The sequence below is a fragment of the Melozone crissalis genome, unplaced genomic scaffold, assembly GCF_028551555.1.
Source record: "Melozone crissalis strain CALT ecotype California unplaced genomic scaffold, PUWL_Pcris_2 ptg000247l_1, whole genome shotgun sequence".
Taxonomy (NCBI): domain Eukaryota; kingdom Metazoa; phylum Chordata; class Aves; order Passeriformes; family Passerellidae; genus Melozone; species Melozone crissalis.
Window position 1 is genome coordinate 553,321 of NW_026536006.1, and position 18,276 is coordinate 571,596.

Here is an 18,276-nt window from a genome sequence, read left to right on the forward strand (position 1 = left end):
ACAGCAATGTGCTTAATGCTTTGGGAGTGAGGTGAAGTGTCTGGAGGGTTTTGTTGGGTTTTTTGTTTAGGTTTGTTTGGTTTTGTTTTGGTTTTAAATAGTTGTGATCCTTGTTTGTGAAAAACAGGCGTAGTGGCAAACCATTAATCCCTTCATGGTACTGTGAATATCTAGGTGGTGACATTTGGACCTGCTTAAATGTAGGACAGTACTACTTACATGGTCCCAAATCTAGAACCTTCTTCCTTTGTGAGCCCAAATCTGAACAGAAAATCCCATCAAAAACCCTGGCCCAGTGTGTGAATGCAGCCAGGTGCACTAAAAGCAAATACTTTTTTGTCAATGTGTGTGAAGACAATTTTCTCTTTCATTTCCAGACAATCAGGATGGCTGGGATGGAAAACAAGAAACTGAGGAGCGTTTTTTTGGAGGCCAGGATGTCTTGAATGAAAAGGACATGGAGTTGTTTCGAGATATTCAGGAGCAAGCACTGCAGGTAAAATGAAATTTTCACTGCTCTTCACATTTGTTGCTGACCTCCTGCATGAAGTGTTCTCATTTGTTAGTAACTGCAGTCCAGGTGATTTATATTGTAATATTATAATACTTGGATTTCTGTCATTCTGTGAGTGACAGTCTTTTGAGATAAAATCTTGATGAGTTGAGAAAGCATTTGTTTTCCTTTAAAGAAGAGCATTTGGAAGAGCATCCTTATTTTTAGTTGCTATGAAATATACAGTTACTATCAGAGGGACAGGGAAAATAAAAGTTGTAAGTAAATACTAAAATAAATACTGTATTTTCTATTTTTTTCTTCTAAAAAGGTGAGGTTTTTCTTTGATTATTTAGCACTTGTGATGATGAGGAGGTTGTTGAATCCTGAATGTTGGTTGGTAGCTGCTCCATTCACAGTAGTCCATCTAGTCTCAGAGCTGGGAAAACACCAATGTGTGATGTTAAATACTTTCATATTCTAGTTTTTAACCTCAGAAGCAATTTATGTTTCTGTTCTTCACTATTGAAATAACAAGTAAGAAAATGACAAGACTCAAAAAAGATTGTATTAAACTTCATTTCTATTAATTTGTATTTAAAAGTATGACATGCAACGTTGTGAATGGTAATGGAGATACATGGCATGATAATGTTTATTAATTATTTGTTTTTATGAATCAAATGGTTGCTTGAAGTGTGACTGCTACTGGTTTTTAATGTCAGCATCTGCATCTTCCTAATTACCAGTGAGTTTTAACCAGGATGGACTGTCTAGATAAAAATGTTTTCATTTATTTAATCATAAAAGTCTTTCACTTGGAAATTCATGAAAAAAACAAGGGTTTTTTTCCCCTTGCATAGAAAGTAGGGGTGACTGGGCCTCCTGATCCACAAGTCCGCTGCCCTTCTGTTATAGAATTTGGCAAATACGAAATCCAGACCTGGTACTCCTCCCCATATCCCCAGGAATACTCAAGGTAAGATTCTTCTTTTTTGTTCTTCAGTCTTTATGGCAAAGCTTTACTCCAGGCATAGAAATCTGGTGGTTCCTGCATTTTGGTGTCTGAAATATTTCCTTGCTGTGCTGCACATATAGTTGTTTGGTGTTCTTTTGCTTGAAAACTTTGCAAATTGTTTAAACTGCAATCTCTGAACTTTATTCAGAATGAGGAATGACTTGTAAGGGCTATAGCTAGAGGAAGAAAATTAAGTGAAACTCTTTATTTTGCCATGAGGTCTGTCATGAGGAATTATTCCAGCTGTACAGACATTCCTGCTGAAGCTACAGTGTATAAATGGAATTAAAGCACAAGAATTTTGAGATACTTGAATTCCACTTGTTCATGTCAGTGTAGTATCTAAAACAGTTTAATTTATTTAATCTTAAAAGTCTTTCACTTGGAAATTCATGAAAAGCAAATGGGTGGGTGGTGATGTGACCCTCACTCAAGGGTATTTACAGACAGCTGGGATGTGTCTGTGACAATGAGAAGAAGAAGGAGATAAATTCCTATTTAGAACAATTTATCTCATCCATCCTGGCACCATTAGTGCCAAACTGGGAGGGGTTACTGGTTTTGTTCCTAGGATTTTAATGCATTTCTTCTGGCATAACTTAATAATGTAAATGTAATTATGCAGGGCATTAAAGGCATTATTAAATATGTATTTGTGACAGAATAAGTGTCATGACTTTTATGGTAATGTGGTTTTGCCCTCATTAGCACACACACAAGGTGAGTGTATATTGGGTTTGTTTTCATCAAGCTCTGTGTCAGCAGGAGTGAGGAAATTTATACAAAATCTCTGTTTCAGTCTCTGTTTTTTCTTTATTTTTGCTTACAGGCTACCGAAGTTGTACCTTTGTGAATTCTGTCTAAAATACATGAAAAGCAGAACTATTCTCCAACAGCATATGAAGAAATGTGGGTGGTTTCATCCTCCAGCCAATGAAATTTACAGAAAAAATAATATATCAGTCTTTGAGGTAAGGTAGAAAATGAAGCTGGATCCTCAACACCTAATCCTGTGATGAATTTTTCATAGTGCTAAACATCTTCAGCCTTGAAACATTGAAACTCCTGAGTTTCCAGGAGTGAAGAACAAGCAAAGAGCCAGTAGGAACTGACCTTGTGTATAGATTGTTCATCACAGAATAAGACTCACTTTGTAAAACTCTGGGGGTTTTATTCTACAAAAATTAATTTTAATCTATTGAGTGTAACAGTGGCTTGGTCACAGCCTCTGTTCTGTGGAAGTTTTAATTCCTTTGAGATGCCGCCTGTGACTGAGAAGTCTTCTCTCACGTTAGGACATTTCAGATGTACAGGAATATTTGTGTGAAGCCTGTCCTTAAATAACAGCAAATTTTCCTCCTGTCTCTAAGGTTGATGGCAATGTCAGCACTATCTACTGCCAGAATTTGTGCTTGCTAGCTAAACTCTTCCTGGATCACAAGACTCTCTATTATGATGTGGAGCCATTTCTTTTCTATGTGCTGACACAGAATGATGTTAAGGGCTGTCACCTTGTTGGCTACTTTTCCAAGGTAAGTATTTGGGTGGGAATTGTTTGATCTGTTGAGCAGTGCTGCTTTGATTCTTTAATTGTAATTTAGCCTCTTGCATTTTATAGAATAAATTATGTAATACAGGTACAGACATCTGTTGTAACCAGGTTTTATTTATTTCAGAGACCACCACTTAGTAAACCCAAATTTCCTGTAATATGGAATAGCAAATACTTGCTGAGGAACTTGTACTGCAGCTTAGTGGCTAAAAAAAACTTTTCAAATTACTTCCTGCTCCTGGTGGAGATTGTGCAGTACTGTTTGTGAGATAGAACTGCTTGGTAATTCTGTTTATCTCACCTTTTGTTCTATACATACATTGTTTTCCAAACAAGTTTGGCAACTTTGCAATTATATGAACCTTTTTTTTTTTTTTTGAGGGAACAGGGCCAAGATTTCAGATAGAACTTTTCTTAAGGTTTTTATCCTTAATTATTTTAAACTAGTTTTATTTGAAGCTTTTTCTTTAGTATTCAGAACAGCAGATATGAGACTAGATTTTGATATTTTATACTTGTAACATTTAAAGAATCACTGGAATATTTCAGTCTTCTGCAATGAGCTTAGCTGCCTTCAGATTTATTCTTAGAATTTACCTTTTCTGCAGCCCATGTTCTTTACTGTATAGTAGCTAAGCAAAAGATTATGTCAAATTTTCATTCTTTCTGCTTCCATCTGAAATGATGGTAGAGCTTTAATTTTATCTCTTCAAAGTCTTTCCTTGGCTTTATCATTCCTAAGAAATGTGACTGTGACTTCCTGTCTCAGTTTTTGATATAGAACTACTTAGGCACTCTTACAGAGGAACTCACACTATTTCTTACAGATCTGTTATTTTAATATGATGGGTTTTTTTTCCAACAGGAAAAACACTGCCAACAGAAGTACAATGTTTCCTGCATCATGATTCTTCCACAATACCAGCGTAAGGGCTATGGCAGGTTCCTAATTGACTTCAGTAAGGAACTTTTTCTTTACTTTTTTCAGTCTGTCTTTTCATGTTTTAAAGGACTTAACAGTAGAAGCAGATATTTTTCAAGATAAAACACATCTCAGGACAAAGGCTTCTAAAGCTCACAAAATTATCTGAACTTCACCATTTACTCTTTTTGTTGGAACTTTGGTTCTAAAGACAAATTGATCATTTTCCCCTTAATTCCAGTGATTTCTGTGTAAGCAGCTTAAGGTAGAAGCTAAAGGCATGTGGCAATATAGTGATTTTTATAGCAGAAATTTGTGTTGGGCATGTAGATCCTTGTACAGAAATCCAGCTGTAAGAGTGCATGGTCTATGGAAATCTTCAGCAGCTTGATTAGGTGAATAAATGTCTTAAGCAAAACTGTCTTACATTTTAATTTTCATTTTGAGAGCAATAAAACCAGATATACATAAACTCTGAATAATAATTCTGAGATTTGTGTGTGGATCTCTGTAATTTCATGGGAAGCTTCCCCTGTGATTATACATTGTTTATTATGCCTAGGACAATTTAATACAGCCCTCATTGTGGGCATTAAAATTTTGGAGTTCAGAGGAAAACTCTACTGGTAGAATTACATCAGAATAATGTCTTTTGTAGCTAAGTTTTTGTTCTCCTGAAAATACTGGTGAAGGAGAAGAACTCAAGGATGTATCTTGAGAAATGAACAAATGCAGGTTATGGTAGAGCAGCAGTGAGAAGGCACTTTTCATTTGTCGTCTTCTTTCTGGGTAGAATATAAACCTTGGCCTTTATTGAACCTGTGCAATGTATCACAGTCTTAAATTAATAAAATCTCTGCAAATAGAGCTTGGTACTCTCCAGCATGGTCCTGAAGTTTGACAGTAGAGAATTTTCAAGAAAATTATTACTCATATTAGTTTTAAGAGTGTGTTTTTCCTCTGTCATTTCCAAAATTGCTTTGGGAAATTACAGTTGTGCTTAAGACTTGGTGTAATTTCTAGGTAGACACCTGCTGCCATCTCGTGGCATTACCTACAGTCAGAGTTCAGAAATGTCTTAATTCCATCACTGAATAACAGGAGTTTAAACAAGAAAATAAAAAATTGGCCCAACAACTCGAAATATCCTTCAGATATTAATAATAAAATTAATTCAAATAAAAGAGTGAATCTTTTATTTCTGTGTGGCATGTCGTTTATACTTAATGCTTTTGGAGGCAGAGCTGACAACATTTCAAATGTGAAGATGTCATCTACACCTTGTAGGAAACACTAAGGTATTTTATGAGGACTTTGTAGAAGTAAGGGTGGAAACAGAAGCTAATATTTTGAATTTTTTCTCTTCTGTGTCTTTTAGGCTATTTGCTGTCAAAGCGTGAGGGTCAGGCAGGATCCCCAGAGAAGCCCCTGTCAGACCTGGGGCGCCTGTCATACATGGCTTATTGGAAAAGTGTCATTCTGGAGTGCCTTTATCACCAACGTGACAAGCAATTAAGCATCAAGAAGTTGAGTAAGCTGACTGGAATCTGCCCTCAAGACATCACTTCCACCCTGCATCACCTACGAATGCTCGACTTCCGGAGTGATCAGTGAGTACAGCAGTCCCACTGTAACCCCAAATACCTCCAGGTGTATTTCATTGGAATTTAATGGTGTTTGAAGACAAGTCACATCTAATAAACTTGGTTTTACTAAAGATTTCAGTGTCCAAATATTATGGTACTCATGTGCAATGCAGGAATCATTCAGTGGCAAAGCTGGTTCAGATGTCCAAGTGTGCAGCACTGCAGATGTGGAATTTAGAGTGATTTGCTGCTGTGAGAGAGAGGAAGTTGGTTTCTTGGTCATGTTTTCTTGCATCCCTCAGCCAAATCAGTCTAATGCACTCACAAATACAGCAAAGAACAGCAACTTCCCTTCTGTAGAGGCAGATCTGCTCCTTAATTTCAGACAGTTGGTTTCCTCCTTTTCCCTGTGTCTCAAAAATGCCATAAACTGTGTGGATTGACATGGAATGTTTGAGGAGTGGGACAGATCACTGGGAGAGATGAGGAGTGTTGATATTGAATAGAGCTAGCCTGCTTGCTCAGCCGACAAATCAGGTGAAATACTGGGAATTAGTCTTGTTCCAGACCATACCAGTTTGGTGAGTGGGGTTGTATTCTATTGTGTTGAAACTTATTTGGAAAACTTGAAAATAGTTTTATGTTCTCACCTCCCAGTATACCTTTAACCTGTGATATTTCTCTCAGACCCTTAAAATGTGCTATGGTAGTGGGACTGCAACTTTTCTTGAGCAGTTCTTTTATTTCTCTTCAGTGGCTTTCACCTTATATTTCTCATTCCCCAAATGATACACCCTTTGTCCAAAATAAAAATGATACTCTGCAGCTGAATGTTAGCCATGGAAGGATGACTTCACTCATTAAGAAGAAATGGAAGGAATTTTGACATTCCCTGAGATACTTTCTCTGGTAGTTAGAATTAATTTTAACATTCTCTTAGTTGTGAAATACTTTCTCTGGTAGGTAGATGGTACTGGTACTCCAAATTTTACCATTTTAATGAGTTTCTGTTCTCTCTGAAGTTACTTGCAGCGATTGAGAGAAATATATTTTCTGTGATATATCTGTTTCACATGGTAACATGCACAGTGTGTCACGTGTTATTGATCAGAGCGTTGTTCTTGCTGTTCAGATTTGTGATCATTCGTCGTGAGAAGCTCATCCAGGAGCACATGGCAAAGCTCAGAACCAACGTCCGACCCATCGATGTGGATGCAGAGTGTCTGCGTTGGACACCGGTCATCGTTTCCAACTCAGTTGTCTCTGAAGATGAAGAAGAGGAAACAGAGGATGGGGAAAATGAAGAGCAGCAAAAGCAGAAAGAAAAGGATCCAGAGACCAGTGTAAGAGTGAATCTCTTATTTCTGTGTGGCATGTGGTTTATACTTAATGCTTTTGGAGGCAGTGCTAGGAAAATTTCAAATGTGATGCTTGGGCATTTGTCTTAATCATAAAAAGCAGTGCAGTCATGGTCAGTTTATATATCTTTATGGTTTCAGATTAGAAAATAAAACTCAAGAAAGCATCAAGGCATAGTTTAGAGAGCAATCTTTGAAGGGGTTGCACTCTTGCATCAGGTGGTGAGCACTGAGTAGAATACTGAGAGGCAAATTATCTGCTGTTACTGTATTTACATTAAACTAATGGTGCATTTTAATGGAAAAGTAGCTTCAAGTTTTTTTCTCACTTTTTTCTTGAAAATGGCATAAATATTGTGTTTGAGTGTAGCAAGGTGAAGTCAGCATTCTGACACAGCACTGAAGTGGCTTGTTGGGAAGCTAAGTGAGGTAAATTATCACCTCTGAGGAAAGGAGTAGCAATTAGCACTACATGAATCTTTTAAAGGTCAAATCTTTTTATAATCCTGGATTTTTAAAAGTCACTTTTGTTAAACTTTTCTGGCTTTTTTCTCGAACACTTTTATGGAATCAAATTCAGGATAGACATTTATGCTGAAATCAGAAGTGTGAAATGTGTTTGTTTTTATTTCAATCAGATGGTAAAATCCGTGTCATGGGAGAAGAAAGAACAAGAGCCTTACTCACCCCCAGAGAGTGAAAAAAAGCCAGACATCATTGCTCCAGCCAATTCTGCACGACCAAACAAGCACATTTTTTCCCTGGATAGTCTTCCTGCAAACAGTCAGCCATCACGAAGAGGTCGATGGAACCGCAAGAGCAAAAAAGTTCACGAGCCCTTTTGTGAGAAGGAGCCAGCATTGCCCATGGAGGAAAAAACAGCAGCTCCCAGTGGAAGGTGCAGTGAGTGTGAGGAAAAGTCAACAGCCTCACGAGGCAGGTGCAGTGACTGTGAGGAGAAGTCAGTGGCCTTGCAAGGAAGGTGTGGGGAATGTGAGGAGAAATCTCCAGCCTCCAGAGGCCGCTACGCTGAGGACGATGAAAAATCTGCAGCTTCCCAGGGACAGTATGGCAAAGGTGAAAAATCTGCAGTTCCCCATCGGCAGCACAGTGAAACTGTGGAGAGGTGGAGGGGCCAGTTGAAAAAGAACACAGAGCCACTGAAATGTAGATTCCCAGAGGACTGCGACAGATTACCCCGGCGCTACAGCGACGGCGACAGGGGACTCCTGAGGTGTTTCAGTGAGAGCAGTGAAGAGGAAGATGATGAGCCTGTGAGTCCTAGATCAAGCTCTCCACCTGTTCTCACCAAGCCAACATTGAAACGAAAGGTTTGTGCCTTATTTCTTGTTCTTTTTGGCTGTTATCCAGTCAGTTTTGTCTGTCTGGTTCAGTTCACAAGGTCTGTATTGAGTGTACATGGAGCACACAATGTTCAGTGTTCCAGGGTACTTCCTGCTGACTCTTTCTAGTCTTGGTTTTTGGTGAATCAGAGGTAGGAGTTTGAGGGGTTTTTGAGTCCACCCTCGATCTTGTGCTTTTGATTTTTTTTTTCTAACTTAGTTATTGACATTTTTCTCAGTCATGCAGAATAGAAACAGATACAGTTTTGAAAGAAGCTTGCAAAACACAAATGCACTCTAAACAACTGAAATCAGAGTGTAAAGTCTTTGAAATTATTTATCATGGAGATGTGAATTCTGTCAGTGTGTCTAAACAAATGCTTTCTTCACTAAAATGTTCTTTACTCTTGTTTGCACCTTATTTTAAGCTATTCACATCTGTTTTGTACTGTGTTTAAAGTTCCAGTTGTTACAGATTGGCTCTTAGCTTCAGCTGTTTAAATTCTGACTAGTGGCAGGTGGCAGACAATATTTCTAGTAAATTCGGGATTCTAGAAGGGAGCTCACTGCTGTTCATGTTTTGTATTTATCTGGTGTTTCATTTCCACTGCACATGGTAAAATATCTTCTCTTTTCCCACCTTGCACTTTCAGAAACCAATTCTCCATCGGAAGAGGCGGGTCCGCAAGCGCAAGCACCACAACAGCAGCGTTGTCACTGAAACAATCTCAGAAACCACAGAAGTGCTGGATGAGCCATTTGAGGACTCAGACTCTGAACGACCAATGCCTCAATTAGAGCCTACCTTTGAGATTGAGGAGGAGGAAGAGGAGGAGGAGGAGGATGAAGAAGAGGAGAGTGAGCTTTCATCCAGTGGATACTTTCAGCACTTAGCCCAGCCAGACACACTCAGGCACAGACCCTCTTCTAAGAGGAAGTCCAGAGATGAGGAGGAGTCTGATGACAATAATGGTACGTGTGGTGGTGTACTGGTGAAAGTTTGATAGATTGTGTTGGATGATAACAGCTCATGACAAAACCAGCTGCTTTCTTTGGCTTGTAACTTCCAGCTGAAATGTAGGTTAGGCATAAATTAGCAGTCAAACTAGCCTCAGACATTCCCTAGTTTTATGAAAACATTTAACTTTTTTACTGGCAATGACCTGATCCCAGGCTATCCTTTTGATTCAGCCTTCCTAATGGAATTAGTATCTGTGATTGTGGAACAACTTTGCAGCAGAGTCACTTACAGAAATAAAACGGAAATGAACTGGCAAGCCCCCAATTTTCCATAACAAAGGGAAATATTAAATTGCCTCTTCTGACATCCTCGTCTTCATCACATTGCATGTTCACCCTCTCAGCTTCTCATATCTCTGTAAAGTTCTCTGAACCTTCAGTTCATCAAATAAAATAATTTGGTTGTGACTGGTTGCTTAGAGTCCACTAACAATTCAAAAGTCACATCTGTCATTCTAATAAATTTCTAAGCTGATATTGAAGTTGATAAACATGTTGGGAATGCTTCCATGAATGCTTAGATCAAACAAAAAATGTTTGAACAGTTTCTTTCAATTTGTATTTTCAGGTAACCCACCCTTGAAACCGTTATCTATGCTGAGGAATAGTGAAGCAAAAGATTCTTCACTTGAGCCAGATACTTCCACACCTGTGAAAAAGAAGAAGGGATGGCCAAAAGGGAAAAGCCGAAAACCAGTCCACTGGAAGAAAAGGCCTGGTAGAAAACCAGGATTTAAAATGAACCGGGAAGAGGTGCCACTGTCAGCTCAGGATGAAGTAGTTGATGAAGTGGCAGCCAATTCAAAACCAGGCCGTAAGGCCAAAATTTCAGATAAAGAAGAATGTGTTGAGCAGAAGGACCTGCCTCTGACTGAGGAAAGGAAAGGGGAAGATGTGAATATGGAAGCAGAAGAGGTAGGAGAGGGAGAAGAGGAAGACATAGCCAGCAGTGAAGTAAGAGCAGTTTCTCCTGTGGACAGCAACAGCAGTCCAGTGCCAGAAGTCAAAGAGCCTGAGATAGAAGAGGAAGTAGAGGAGAAGCCACGGATTTTAGAAGAGCAGAGGCAATCAGAAGAAGAGCAGCAAGAATTAGATGAACCTGAACATGACCATGAGGAAGAAGAGGAAGTTGCAGTAGTGACAAATCAAAACGAAGATCACGACGCTGATGATGAAGATGATGGTCATCCAGAGTCTTTGAAGAAAAAAGAATTGGAGGAACAGCCTGTTAAAGAAGGGGTGAAGGAGGAGCCTCAGGTGCAAGAATGTTTTTTAGAAACAAGCATCCCAAGCAGTAGAGAAGATGCAAAAGAAAAAGATGAAGCAGAGGCAGATTCTGAGGAAGAGCAGGCTTCCAACGAGACATCAGTGGGCTCAGAGCACGTCCCTGGGTCTGAAGATGATCACGAAGAAGAGCAGAGTAATAAAGAGGGGTTAATTGAATTAAAGGAAGAGGAGGAGATTCCTCATAGTGAACTAGATCTTGAAACTGTTCAAGCAGTCCAGTCCTTGACACAGGAGGAAAGCAATGAGCACGATGTAGCTTACCAGGACTGTGAAGAAACTCTTGCAGCTTGTCAGACTTTGCAGAGCTATACCCAGACTGAGGAGGATCCTCAGATATCAATGGTTGAAGATTGCCAGGCCTCAGAACACAACAGTCCAATATCCTCTGTTCAGTCCCACCCCAGCCAGTCCGTGCGTTCTGTCAGCAGCCCAAACGTGCCTGCTCTGGAGAGCAGCTACACCCAGATCAGCCCTGAGCAAGGGTCCCTGTCCGCACCCTCTATGCAGAACATGGAGACCAGCCCCATGATGGATGTGCCTTCAGTATCGGACCACTCCCAGCAGGTGGTGGATAGTGGCTTCAGCGACCTTGGCAGCATTGAGAGCACTACAGAGAATTATGAAAACCCCAGCAGCTATGACTCCACGATGGGAGGCAGCATTTGTGGAAATAACTCTTCCCAGAGCAGCTGTTCGTATGGAGGACTGTCTTCTTCCAGCAGCCTCACTCAGAACAGTTGTGTTGTCACTCAGCAAATGGCAAACATTGGCAGCAGTTGCAGCATGATGCAGCAAAACAGTGTCCAGCCTGCAGCAAACTGTAATATCAAGTCACCTCAGAGCTGTGTAGTGGAAAGGCCCCCGAGTAACCAGCAACCAGCAACGCAGCCACAGCAGCAGCAGCCTCAGTCCCAGCAGCCACAGCCCCCACCTCCACCCCAGCAGCAACCTCCGTTATCTCAGTGTAGCATGAACAACAGCTTCACCCCAGCACCTATGATCATGGAAATACCCGAGTCGGGCAGCACTGGTAACATAAGCATCTACGAGAGGATTCCAGGGGATTTTGGTGCCGGGAGCTATTCACAACCATCGGCCACGTTCAGTTTAGCCAAGTTGCAGCAGCTGACAAACACCATTATGGACCCTCATGCCATGCCTTATAGCCATTCTCCTGCTGTGACTTCCTATGCAACCAGCGTTTCTCTCTCCAACACAGGGCTGGCTCAGCTGGCTCCTTCTCACCCCCTGGCCGGCACCCCGCAAGCACAAGCCACCATGACGCCCCCGCCCAACCTGGCCTCCACCACCATGAACCTCACCTCCCCTCTGCTCCAGTGCAACATGTCGGCCACCAACATCGGCATCCCGCACACGCAGAGGCTGCAGGGGCAGATGCCCGTCAAGGGGCACATCTCCATCCGCTCCAAATCCGCGCCCCTGCCCTCTGCCAGCGCCCACCAGCAGCAGCTGTACGGCCGCAGCCCCCCGGCCGTGGCCATGCAGGCCGGGCCCCGGACCTTGGCCGTGCAGCGCGGCATGAACATGGGCGTCAACCTGATGCCCACGGCGCCCTACAACGTCAACTCCATGAACATGAACCTGAACGCCATGAACAGCTACAGGATGACGCAGCCCATGATGAACAGCAGCTACCACAGCAACCCTGCCTACATGAACCAGACAGCACAGTATCCTATGCAGATGCAGATGGGAATGATGGGGAGCCAGGCCTATACCCAGCAGCCTATGCAGCCAAACCCTCACGGGAACATGATGTACACTGGTCCCTCCCATCACAGCTACATGAACGCTGCTGGGGTGCCCAAGCAGTCTCTTAATGGACCATACATGAGAAGATGAGCAAGATCGACTTGCATCCTAAAAACTGAAATAAATATAAATAAAGGAACCTTTTATACTGACGAACCAGAGAAAATGGACCTTTTTCCAGTTAAAATATTGCTGTAGATTTAGAGGGATTTTCTTTGGTTTATTTTATTTTTTAGGAAGCCTGGTCTTTATTTTTTTGATTTTTTGTTTGTTTGTTTGTTTGTTTTTTCTTCACAATCGTCAAACATTTTACAGCTAAAATCACTTACAGATGTTTTTTAGAGGGGAAACATGCACAAAAATCTTCTCATAATTTAAAAAGAGCCTTACTTTGCTGATAAAGTGGACAGACTATGTGTAACGTGAAATCATCTTCCTAAATTTTTTTTCCAATATTTGTCCTTTTCCCTCCCCTGTGCCCCTCTGTATGCAGTTTCTAGTGCTGCAGCCATGTAAAATGTTTGACATCTCAAAGAATAACCAACCCTTCCCTCTAAACCCCACCTAACATTTCCTACTTCTAGCAGGAGGCACTTATTGGGAGATTTGGAAGGGGACACAGAGGATAAAGGAAAATATTTCTGCAAGTCAGGAAAAAGCTTTAATTTTCCTTGACTCCCTCACCCTCAGTAAAATTTGGAGTTAAGTGTAAACAATAAACCATTCACATTGGTGTTTTTTGTAGATGAGTTAATTGAAATTGTATGTTTTATGCTGAAAATATAATGTAACTTTAAAATGATCCCGTTCACCACCCGGACGTGCACGTGAACACACACATGTGCATGCATGCACACACGTTCTGTCACTGAACTGCTGGAAGCACCTCAAGAGAGAGCTTGCTCTGCATCCCTTCTGCAGTGGTGAGGAGGACAGGGTGGCCAATAATGGTCTGTTAGGACAAGGAAATGGTTGCAGGCTCTGCTGGTGAGCAGCCACAGCTCTGAGATCCCAGAAATGCTGAGGGTTTCTTGGTTCTGAGCCTTTTTGGGTCAGGCTGAGCTCGGAAGCAGCTGTTTCCAGGTAATTCTCTTGGCTTGGGCAGTGCTGGAAGGAGCAGTGTGCGTTTGGTGACTGTTGTGAGGATCAGCCTGTGCTGTCCTTGTCGCTCTCCATTCCTGGGCTGGGCTGGGACGTTGCTCGATGTGCCGCTTCCTGGGGGGGGTCAGTGATGTTTTCTCCTGATTCTCTTGCTGTGTTTGATACCCATTGTGTAGAAATAGAGCCACACATTTGATCCAGTGTGGGGAAAAGAAGGGAATCAGCCTCTTTTTTTCAGCAGTGAAACCGTCCCAACACCGTAGCAGGGTCTAGGCGGCAGGATTTTGCTGTTTGTTGCTGCAAAATCCACTTTGCATTAATTTTGGCTACACTGCTGGCATGTCACCCAATACAAAAAGGGACAACCCTTTAATGTAAAGTTCTTTTTTTTTTTTTTTATTGTATGTGAAGTAGAAACGCAGACACATTAATAAGACTAATTCCTTTTGTTTTTTTTTTTTTTAAACCAAAAGAATCTAAAAAAAAAAGTTGGGGTTTCTTCAGATGCACTAAAATGGACTTTTCCTCCAGTAACTGCTAACCACGAAAGGCAGAATTCAAAGGACTTCCACTTTTTATGATTTCTGTTTAGTTCTGAGCATGTACAAGGCTGTGTAGGACCCCATTTCTCTGTATATACTATTCCAGTTCCAAATAACCCGTGTAGAAAGCGCACTGTGCTGCCCTCTCTTCTTAGATCTTCAGCTGTGTCGCTGCTTCCTGGGGTGGGGTGGGTCTGAGACAGGAGGAGAAGCTGTTGAAACGAGGGCCATGAATTTAGTTTGTTTGCCTTTCTGTTTGGTTTGGTTTTGTATGGGTTTTTTTTATCAATTGGGCAGCTCCCTTTTCCACAAACCTTTGTGACTGTAGAACTATTGTAGAGAGAAAAAAAAAAAAAAAAAAGTTCTTTTCTATATATAAAAAGAAATTATCCAACGCAGTAATATTGGTACCTACCATTTTTTCACTTCTGTTTAAAAAAAAAAAATGTATTTTTAGCAAGATAACTTGGGTAATCTTCTAAAAGAAATTAAAAAAAAACTCACTGTTAGTGACTTCGATGCCTTTTAAAAATAAGAGCTTTTTCATTTCATTCCATCTTTAAAATTTTTTATCTTTGTTGTAGAATATTAAAAACTATTTTAAGAAAGATAAAATTCTCTTTAAAGAGATCTCTAGAGTGTGTGAATAGGAGCTCCAGATGCCTCTAAAAGCCGCATGTACAAATGAAGCTGAGTCTATTCCTGTCTGTTTATATTTGCTTTTCCTGTTTTGTAACCTCTTTGTACTTTGTTCATGGTGACTTGTAAGCTAAGGGGAAGGGGGTGCCTAGATGCCTTTGTAATTCTCCATGTCATACGCTCCTGGCTGGATGGTCTCCCTTCCTCTCCTTGTATGTAATATCACTTTTTTTTCCCCTTTCTAGCAAGTACTTTCAAAAGAACTCTGTACATTTTAACATAAAAAAAATAAATTATGTTGAGCCATTTTGGATGTCAGTTGTGCGTGTAAATTTTTGTTCTTCCCATTTGAGCGGTGAATGCTCTCCCTTGGTCCTGGGACAATGATTCCCTGTGGGCTTTTCACTTTTCACTGAAAGAGAATTCACTTATGACATCTCTTGATCATGTGTGACCGTGTTCACAGGGGTCTTGTGTTGAGGGAAGAGACGAGGATCTGACTCCATGTTTCAGAAGGCTTGATTTATTATTTTATGATATATATTACATTAAAACTGTACTAAAAGAATAGAAGAAAAAGTTCTTATCAGAAGGCTGGCTAAGCTAAGAATAGAAAAGAATGAATAACAGGTTTGTGGCTCGGGCTGAGAGTCTGAGCCAGCTGACTGTGATTGGACATTATTTAGAAACAACCCCATGAGACCAATCACAGATGCACCTGGTGCATTCCACAGCAGCAGATAATCAATGTTCACATTCTGTGCCTGAGGCCTCTCAGGAGGAAAAAATCCTAAGGAAAGGAGTTTTTATAAAAGTTGTCTGCAACAATCATGTTAATTTTTATCTAGAATTTCCAATTAGACAAAAAGAAGAACTTTGAAAACTTGAAGCTCTTCCTGAAATCACCACCTTCAAACTCCTCTCTGCCAACGCTGACCAAAACCAAGCGTGGTCCTGGTTTTTATCAACTTCAATTTGTAATTTTGACTTGAGTCCTTTAAAACTAGCAGTGAGTGTTTGAAGTTTCCTCCATCCCCTTCAGCTTCTCTTCAATCTGCAATGAGAACCTTGACGAGGAGGAGGAGGAGGAGGAGGAGCCATTTCACCCAGCAAGGTTTGCCCTGCAGCTTTAAGGCACGGTTGGATCGTTGGAATGAGCGTTCTCCACAAGCTCAGAGCTCTCACAACGCTAGAGGGAAGCACAGCCCCAGCACGGGTGTGATCAGTGCTTGAATTTCCCTGTGACAAACACGATAATCCTCAGCAAGGAGCCCCTGCCTCGGCCTCCTGTGGCCCAAGGACTGGCACAAACCATGTAAGGACTCAGCGGCCACAAGAACCTCCCAAAGGCTTTTCCTCAGATGTGCTGTCACAAGGTTTCCTTCAAGAAGGCAACATATAAAATGTTTTTGTAAATATTTTATATGTTTATAAAAAGCATTATTTGATCAAGCAGGCTGAATTGTTAATTAAAAACTAACAGCAAAATACCCAGCCGCAGTTTGTGTGGGCTGACTTGGTGACAGCCGCACTTGGTTGGAGCCATGAACAAGGTGACCTCTTTTTTAGAATCTTGGCCAACAAACTATCAAATCCTACCTTTAGAGAATGGTTTGGGCTTGGTTTGGTTTGGTTTGGTTTGGTTTGGGAGAATTGCCAAGCCAAAGCAGGTTTGAAATGTGGCTGTTTTGAAGAGCATCTACCTTTGGTAGCACAGAGGGTGTGAACAGTTCCTCCTGCAGGTTCTTGACCAACAAATTATCAAATCCTACCATTAGAGAATGGTTTGGGTTTGGTTTGGTTTGGGTTTGGTTTGGGAGATTTCCAAGCCAAAGCAGGTTTGAAATGTGGCTGTTTTGAAGAGCATCAGCCTCTGGTAGCACAGAGCAGGGTGTGAACAGTTCCTCCTGCAGGTTCTTGACCAACAAATTATCAAATCCTACCTTTAGAGAATGGTTTGGGTTTGGTTTGGTTTGGTTTGGTTTGGTTTGGTTTGGGTTTGGTTTGGTTTGGGTTGGGTTGGTTTGGTTTGGGTTGGGAGAATTTCCAAGCCAAAACAGGTTTGAAATGTGGCTGTTTTGAAGAGCATCAACTGATCAAATAATCAAATCCTACCATTAGAGAATGGTTTGGTTTGGGTTTGATTTGGTTTGGTTTGGTTTGGTTTGGTTTGGTTTGGTTTGGGTTGGGTTGGTTTGGTTTGGGTTGGTTTGGGAGAATTTCCAAGCCAAAACAGGTTTGAAATGGGGCTGTTTTGAAGAGCATCAACCTTTGGTAGCACAGAGCAGGGTGTGAGCAGTTCCTCCTGTATTTTCTGCAGCTATCACACTGTGGACATGAGGAGATTTGCTCTGTTCAACACTCTCAGGTTTGCTCTAGTTAATAGGTGAAGCAAAGTTTCTGCTCCCAGCTCTCAGTATGCAGGAAAGAGTTTGAATTATTTCAACAAATTACTGCCTGGGAGACTGGAGTTGTGGTTTTTGAAAGAAACTGATGGAAAGGAGAATGATCTGAAAGGGTTACAGCATTCTGAAAGCTCATCAGAGAGATAATTCAGAAAAAGCTAAAAAGAACTGAACCATCTTAATTAGCTCAGGGGAAGAGCTCCTTGCTGAGATCCAATCTCTGCAAGAAAGAGAGGAATGCAGATTAACAGAGGCAGACCAGGTTCACAGCAGCTCAGGTGAGGCCTGCAGCATCTTTTATCAGCTCAGCTTGTCAGCCAGAATAATTTACCTAAAAATAGATGTCTGCAGTTGAGCTTTGAATGTAAAATCCTTTTGCCCCGAATACAGAGAATCTCAGCAACAACTTCACCAAACGTTGATTTTTCTCCTAGAGCAAGGCAGGACTTCGTGCTTCATCTCTTGAAACAGGTGCAGAAACACCTTAAAACAGGGAGAGTCAAGAATTTATTTCCTTATTTCCTTCCTTATGGGGAGATTCTGTTCTGTTGGACAGCTCTGTGGCACATAATGACCCCGTTCAAAATTTTGTGTCATAATTTTCCTAAGGGTTCCTCTGTCAGTATTTGTTTGCTCTCCCTTGCCAAACACTTTGCCCTGTGAACTCTGGATAAGTGACAATTGTCACTGTGTCAATATGTTTGTCATTTTTGTCACATAGCAGAATCCCAGTTTGTGATTGAGTTTACAGAATTATCATAGTAAAAAAATCTATTTTCCAGGAAAAAGTGATAAATATGGTGCTGTGTGACAAATAATTAAATAAAATTACTGAACACTTTCTGCTAATATTTTGGCTAATATATTCACATGGTACCTTTCAGCTAAAGGAGAAAGTCTGTTTAGTGAAGTTGTCATTTTACACAATAGGAACAAGCAGCAACAAGAGATCATCTGCAATCCCAGATACTTCCCAAACAACATCTCCAAAGAAGGTAAAAATCACTGTTGGACAAAAAAAAAAATTATGTGGTGAGATAAGTGAAATGACTATTTTATTTTATTTTATTTTATTTTATTTTATTTTATTTTATTTTATTTTTTATTTTTTATTTTTTATTTTAGGTTATTTTATTTGATTTGATTTTATTTTATATTTTAATTTTATATTTTATTTTATTTTATTTTATTTTATTTTATTTTCTATACAAAGGAACTCATCATATCAGTTCAGTCA

At 40.6% G+C, this 18,276-nt stretch overlaps 1 protein-coding gene across 1 annotated transcript in view; it reads left to right on the forward strand.

Annotated features, from left to right (window-relative positions):
* The window catches only part of KAT6A (lysine acetyltransferase 6A), a 30,616-nt gene extending 17,255 nt beyond the window's left edge, over positions 1–13,361 (forward strand). The window contains exons 9-18 of the mRNA XM_054294361.1: positions 378–496; positions 1,357–1,472; positions 2,341–2,482; positions 2,882–3,043; positions 3,929–4,022; positions 5,364–5,595; positions 6,704–6,914; positions 7,568–8,260; positions 8,926–9,244; positions 9,861–13,361. Of these exons, the coding sequence (XP_054150336.1) occupies positions 378–496; positions 1,357–1,472; positions 2,341–2,482; positions 2,882–3,043; positions 3,929–4,022; positions 5,364–5,595; positions 6,704–6,914; positions 7,568–8,260; positions 8,926–9,244; positions 9,861–12,442 (4,670 nt within the window). The 3' untranslated portion in view covers positions 12,443–13,361. The remainder of the gene's footprint in view (positions 1–377; positions 497–1,356; positions 1,473–2,340; positions 2,483–2,881; positions 3,044–3,928; positions 4,023–5,363; positions 5,596–6,703; positions 6,915–7,567; positions 8,261–8,925; positions 9,245–9,860) is intronic.
* Positions 13,362–18,276: the final 4,915 nt, after the last annotated feature.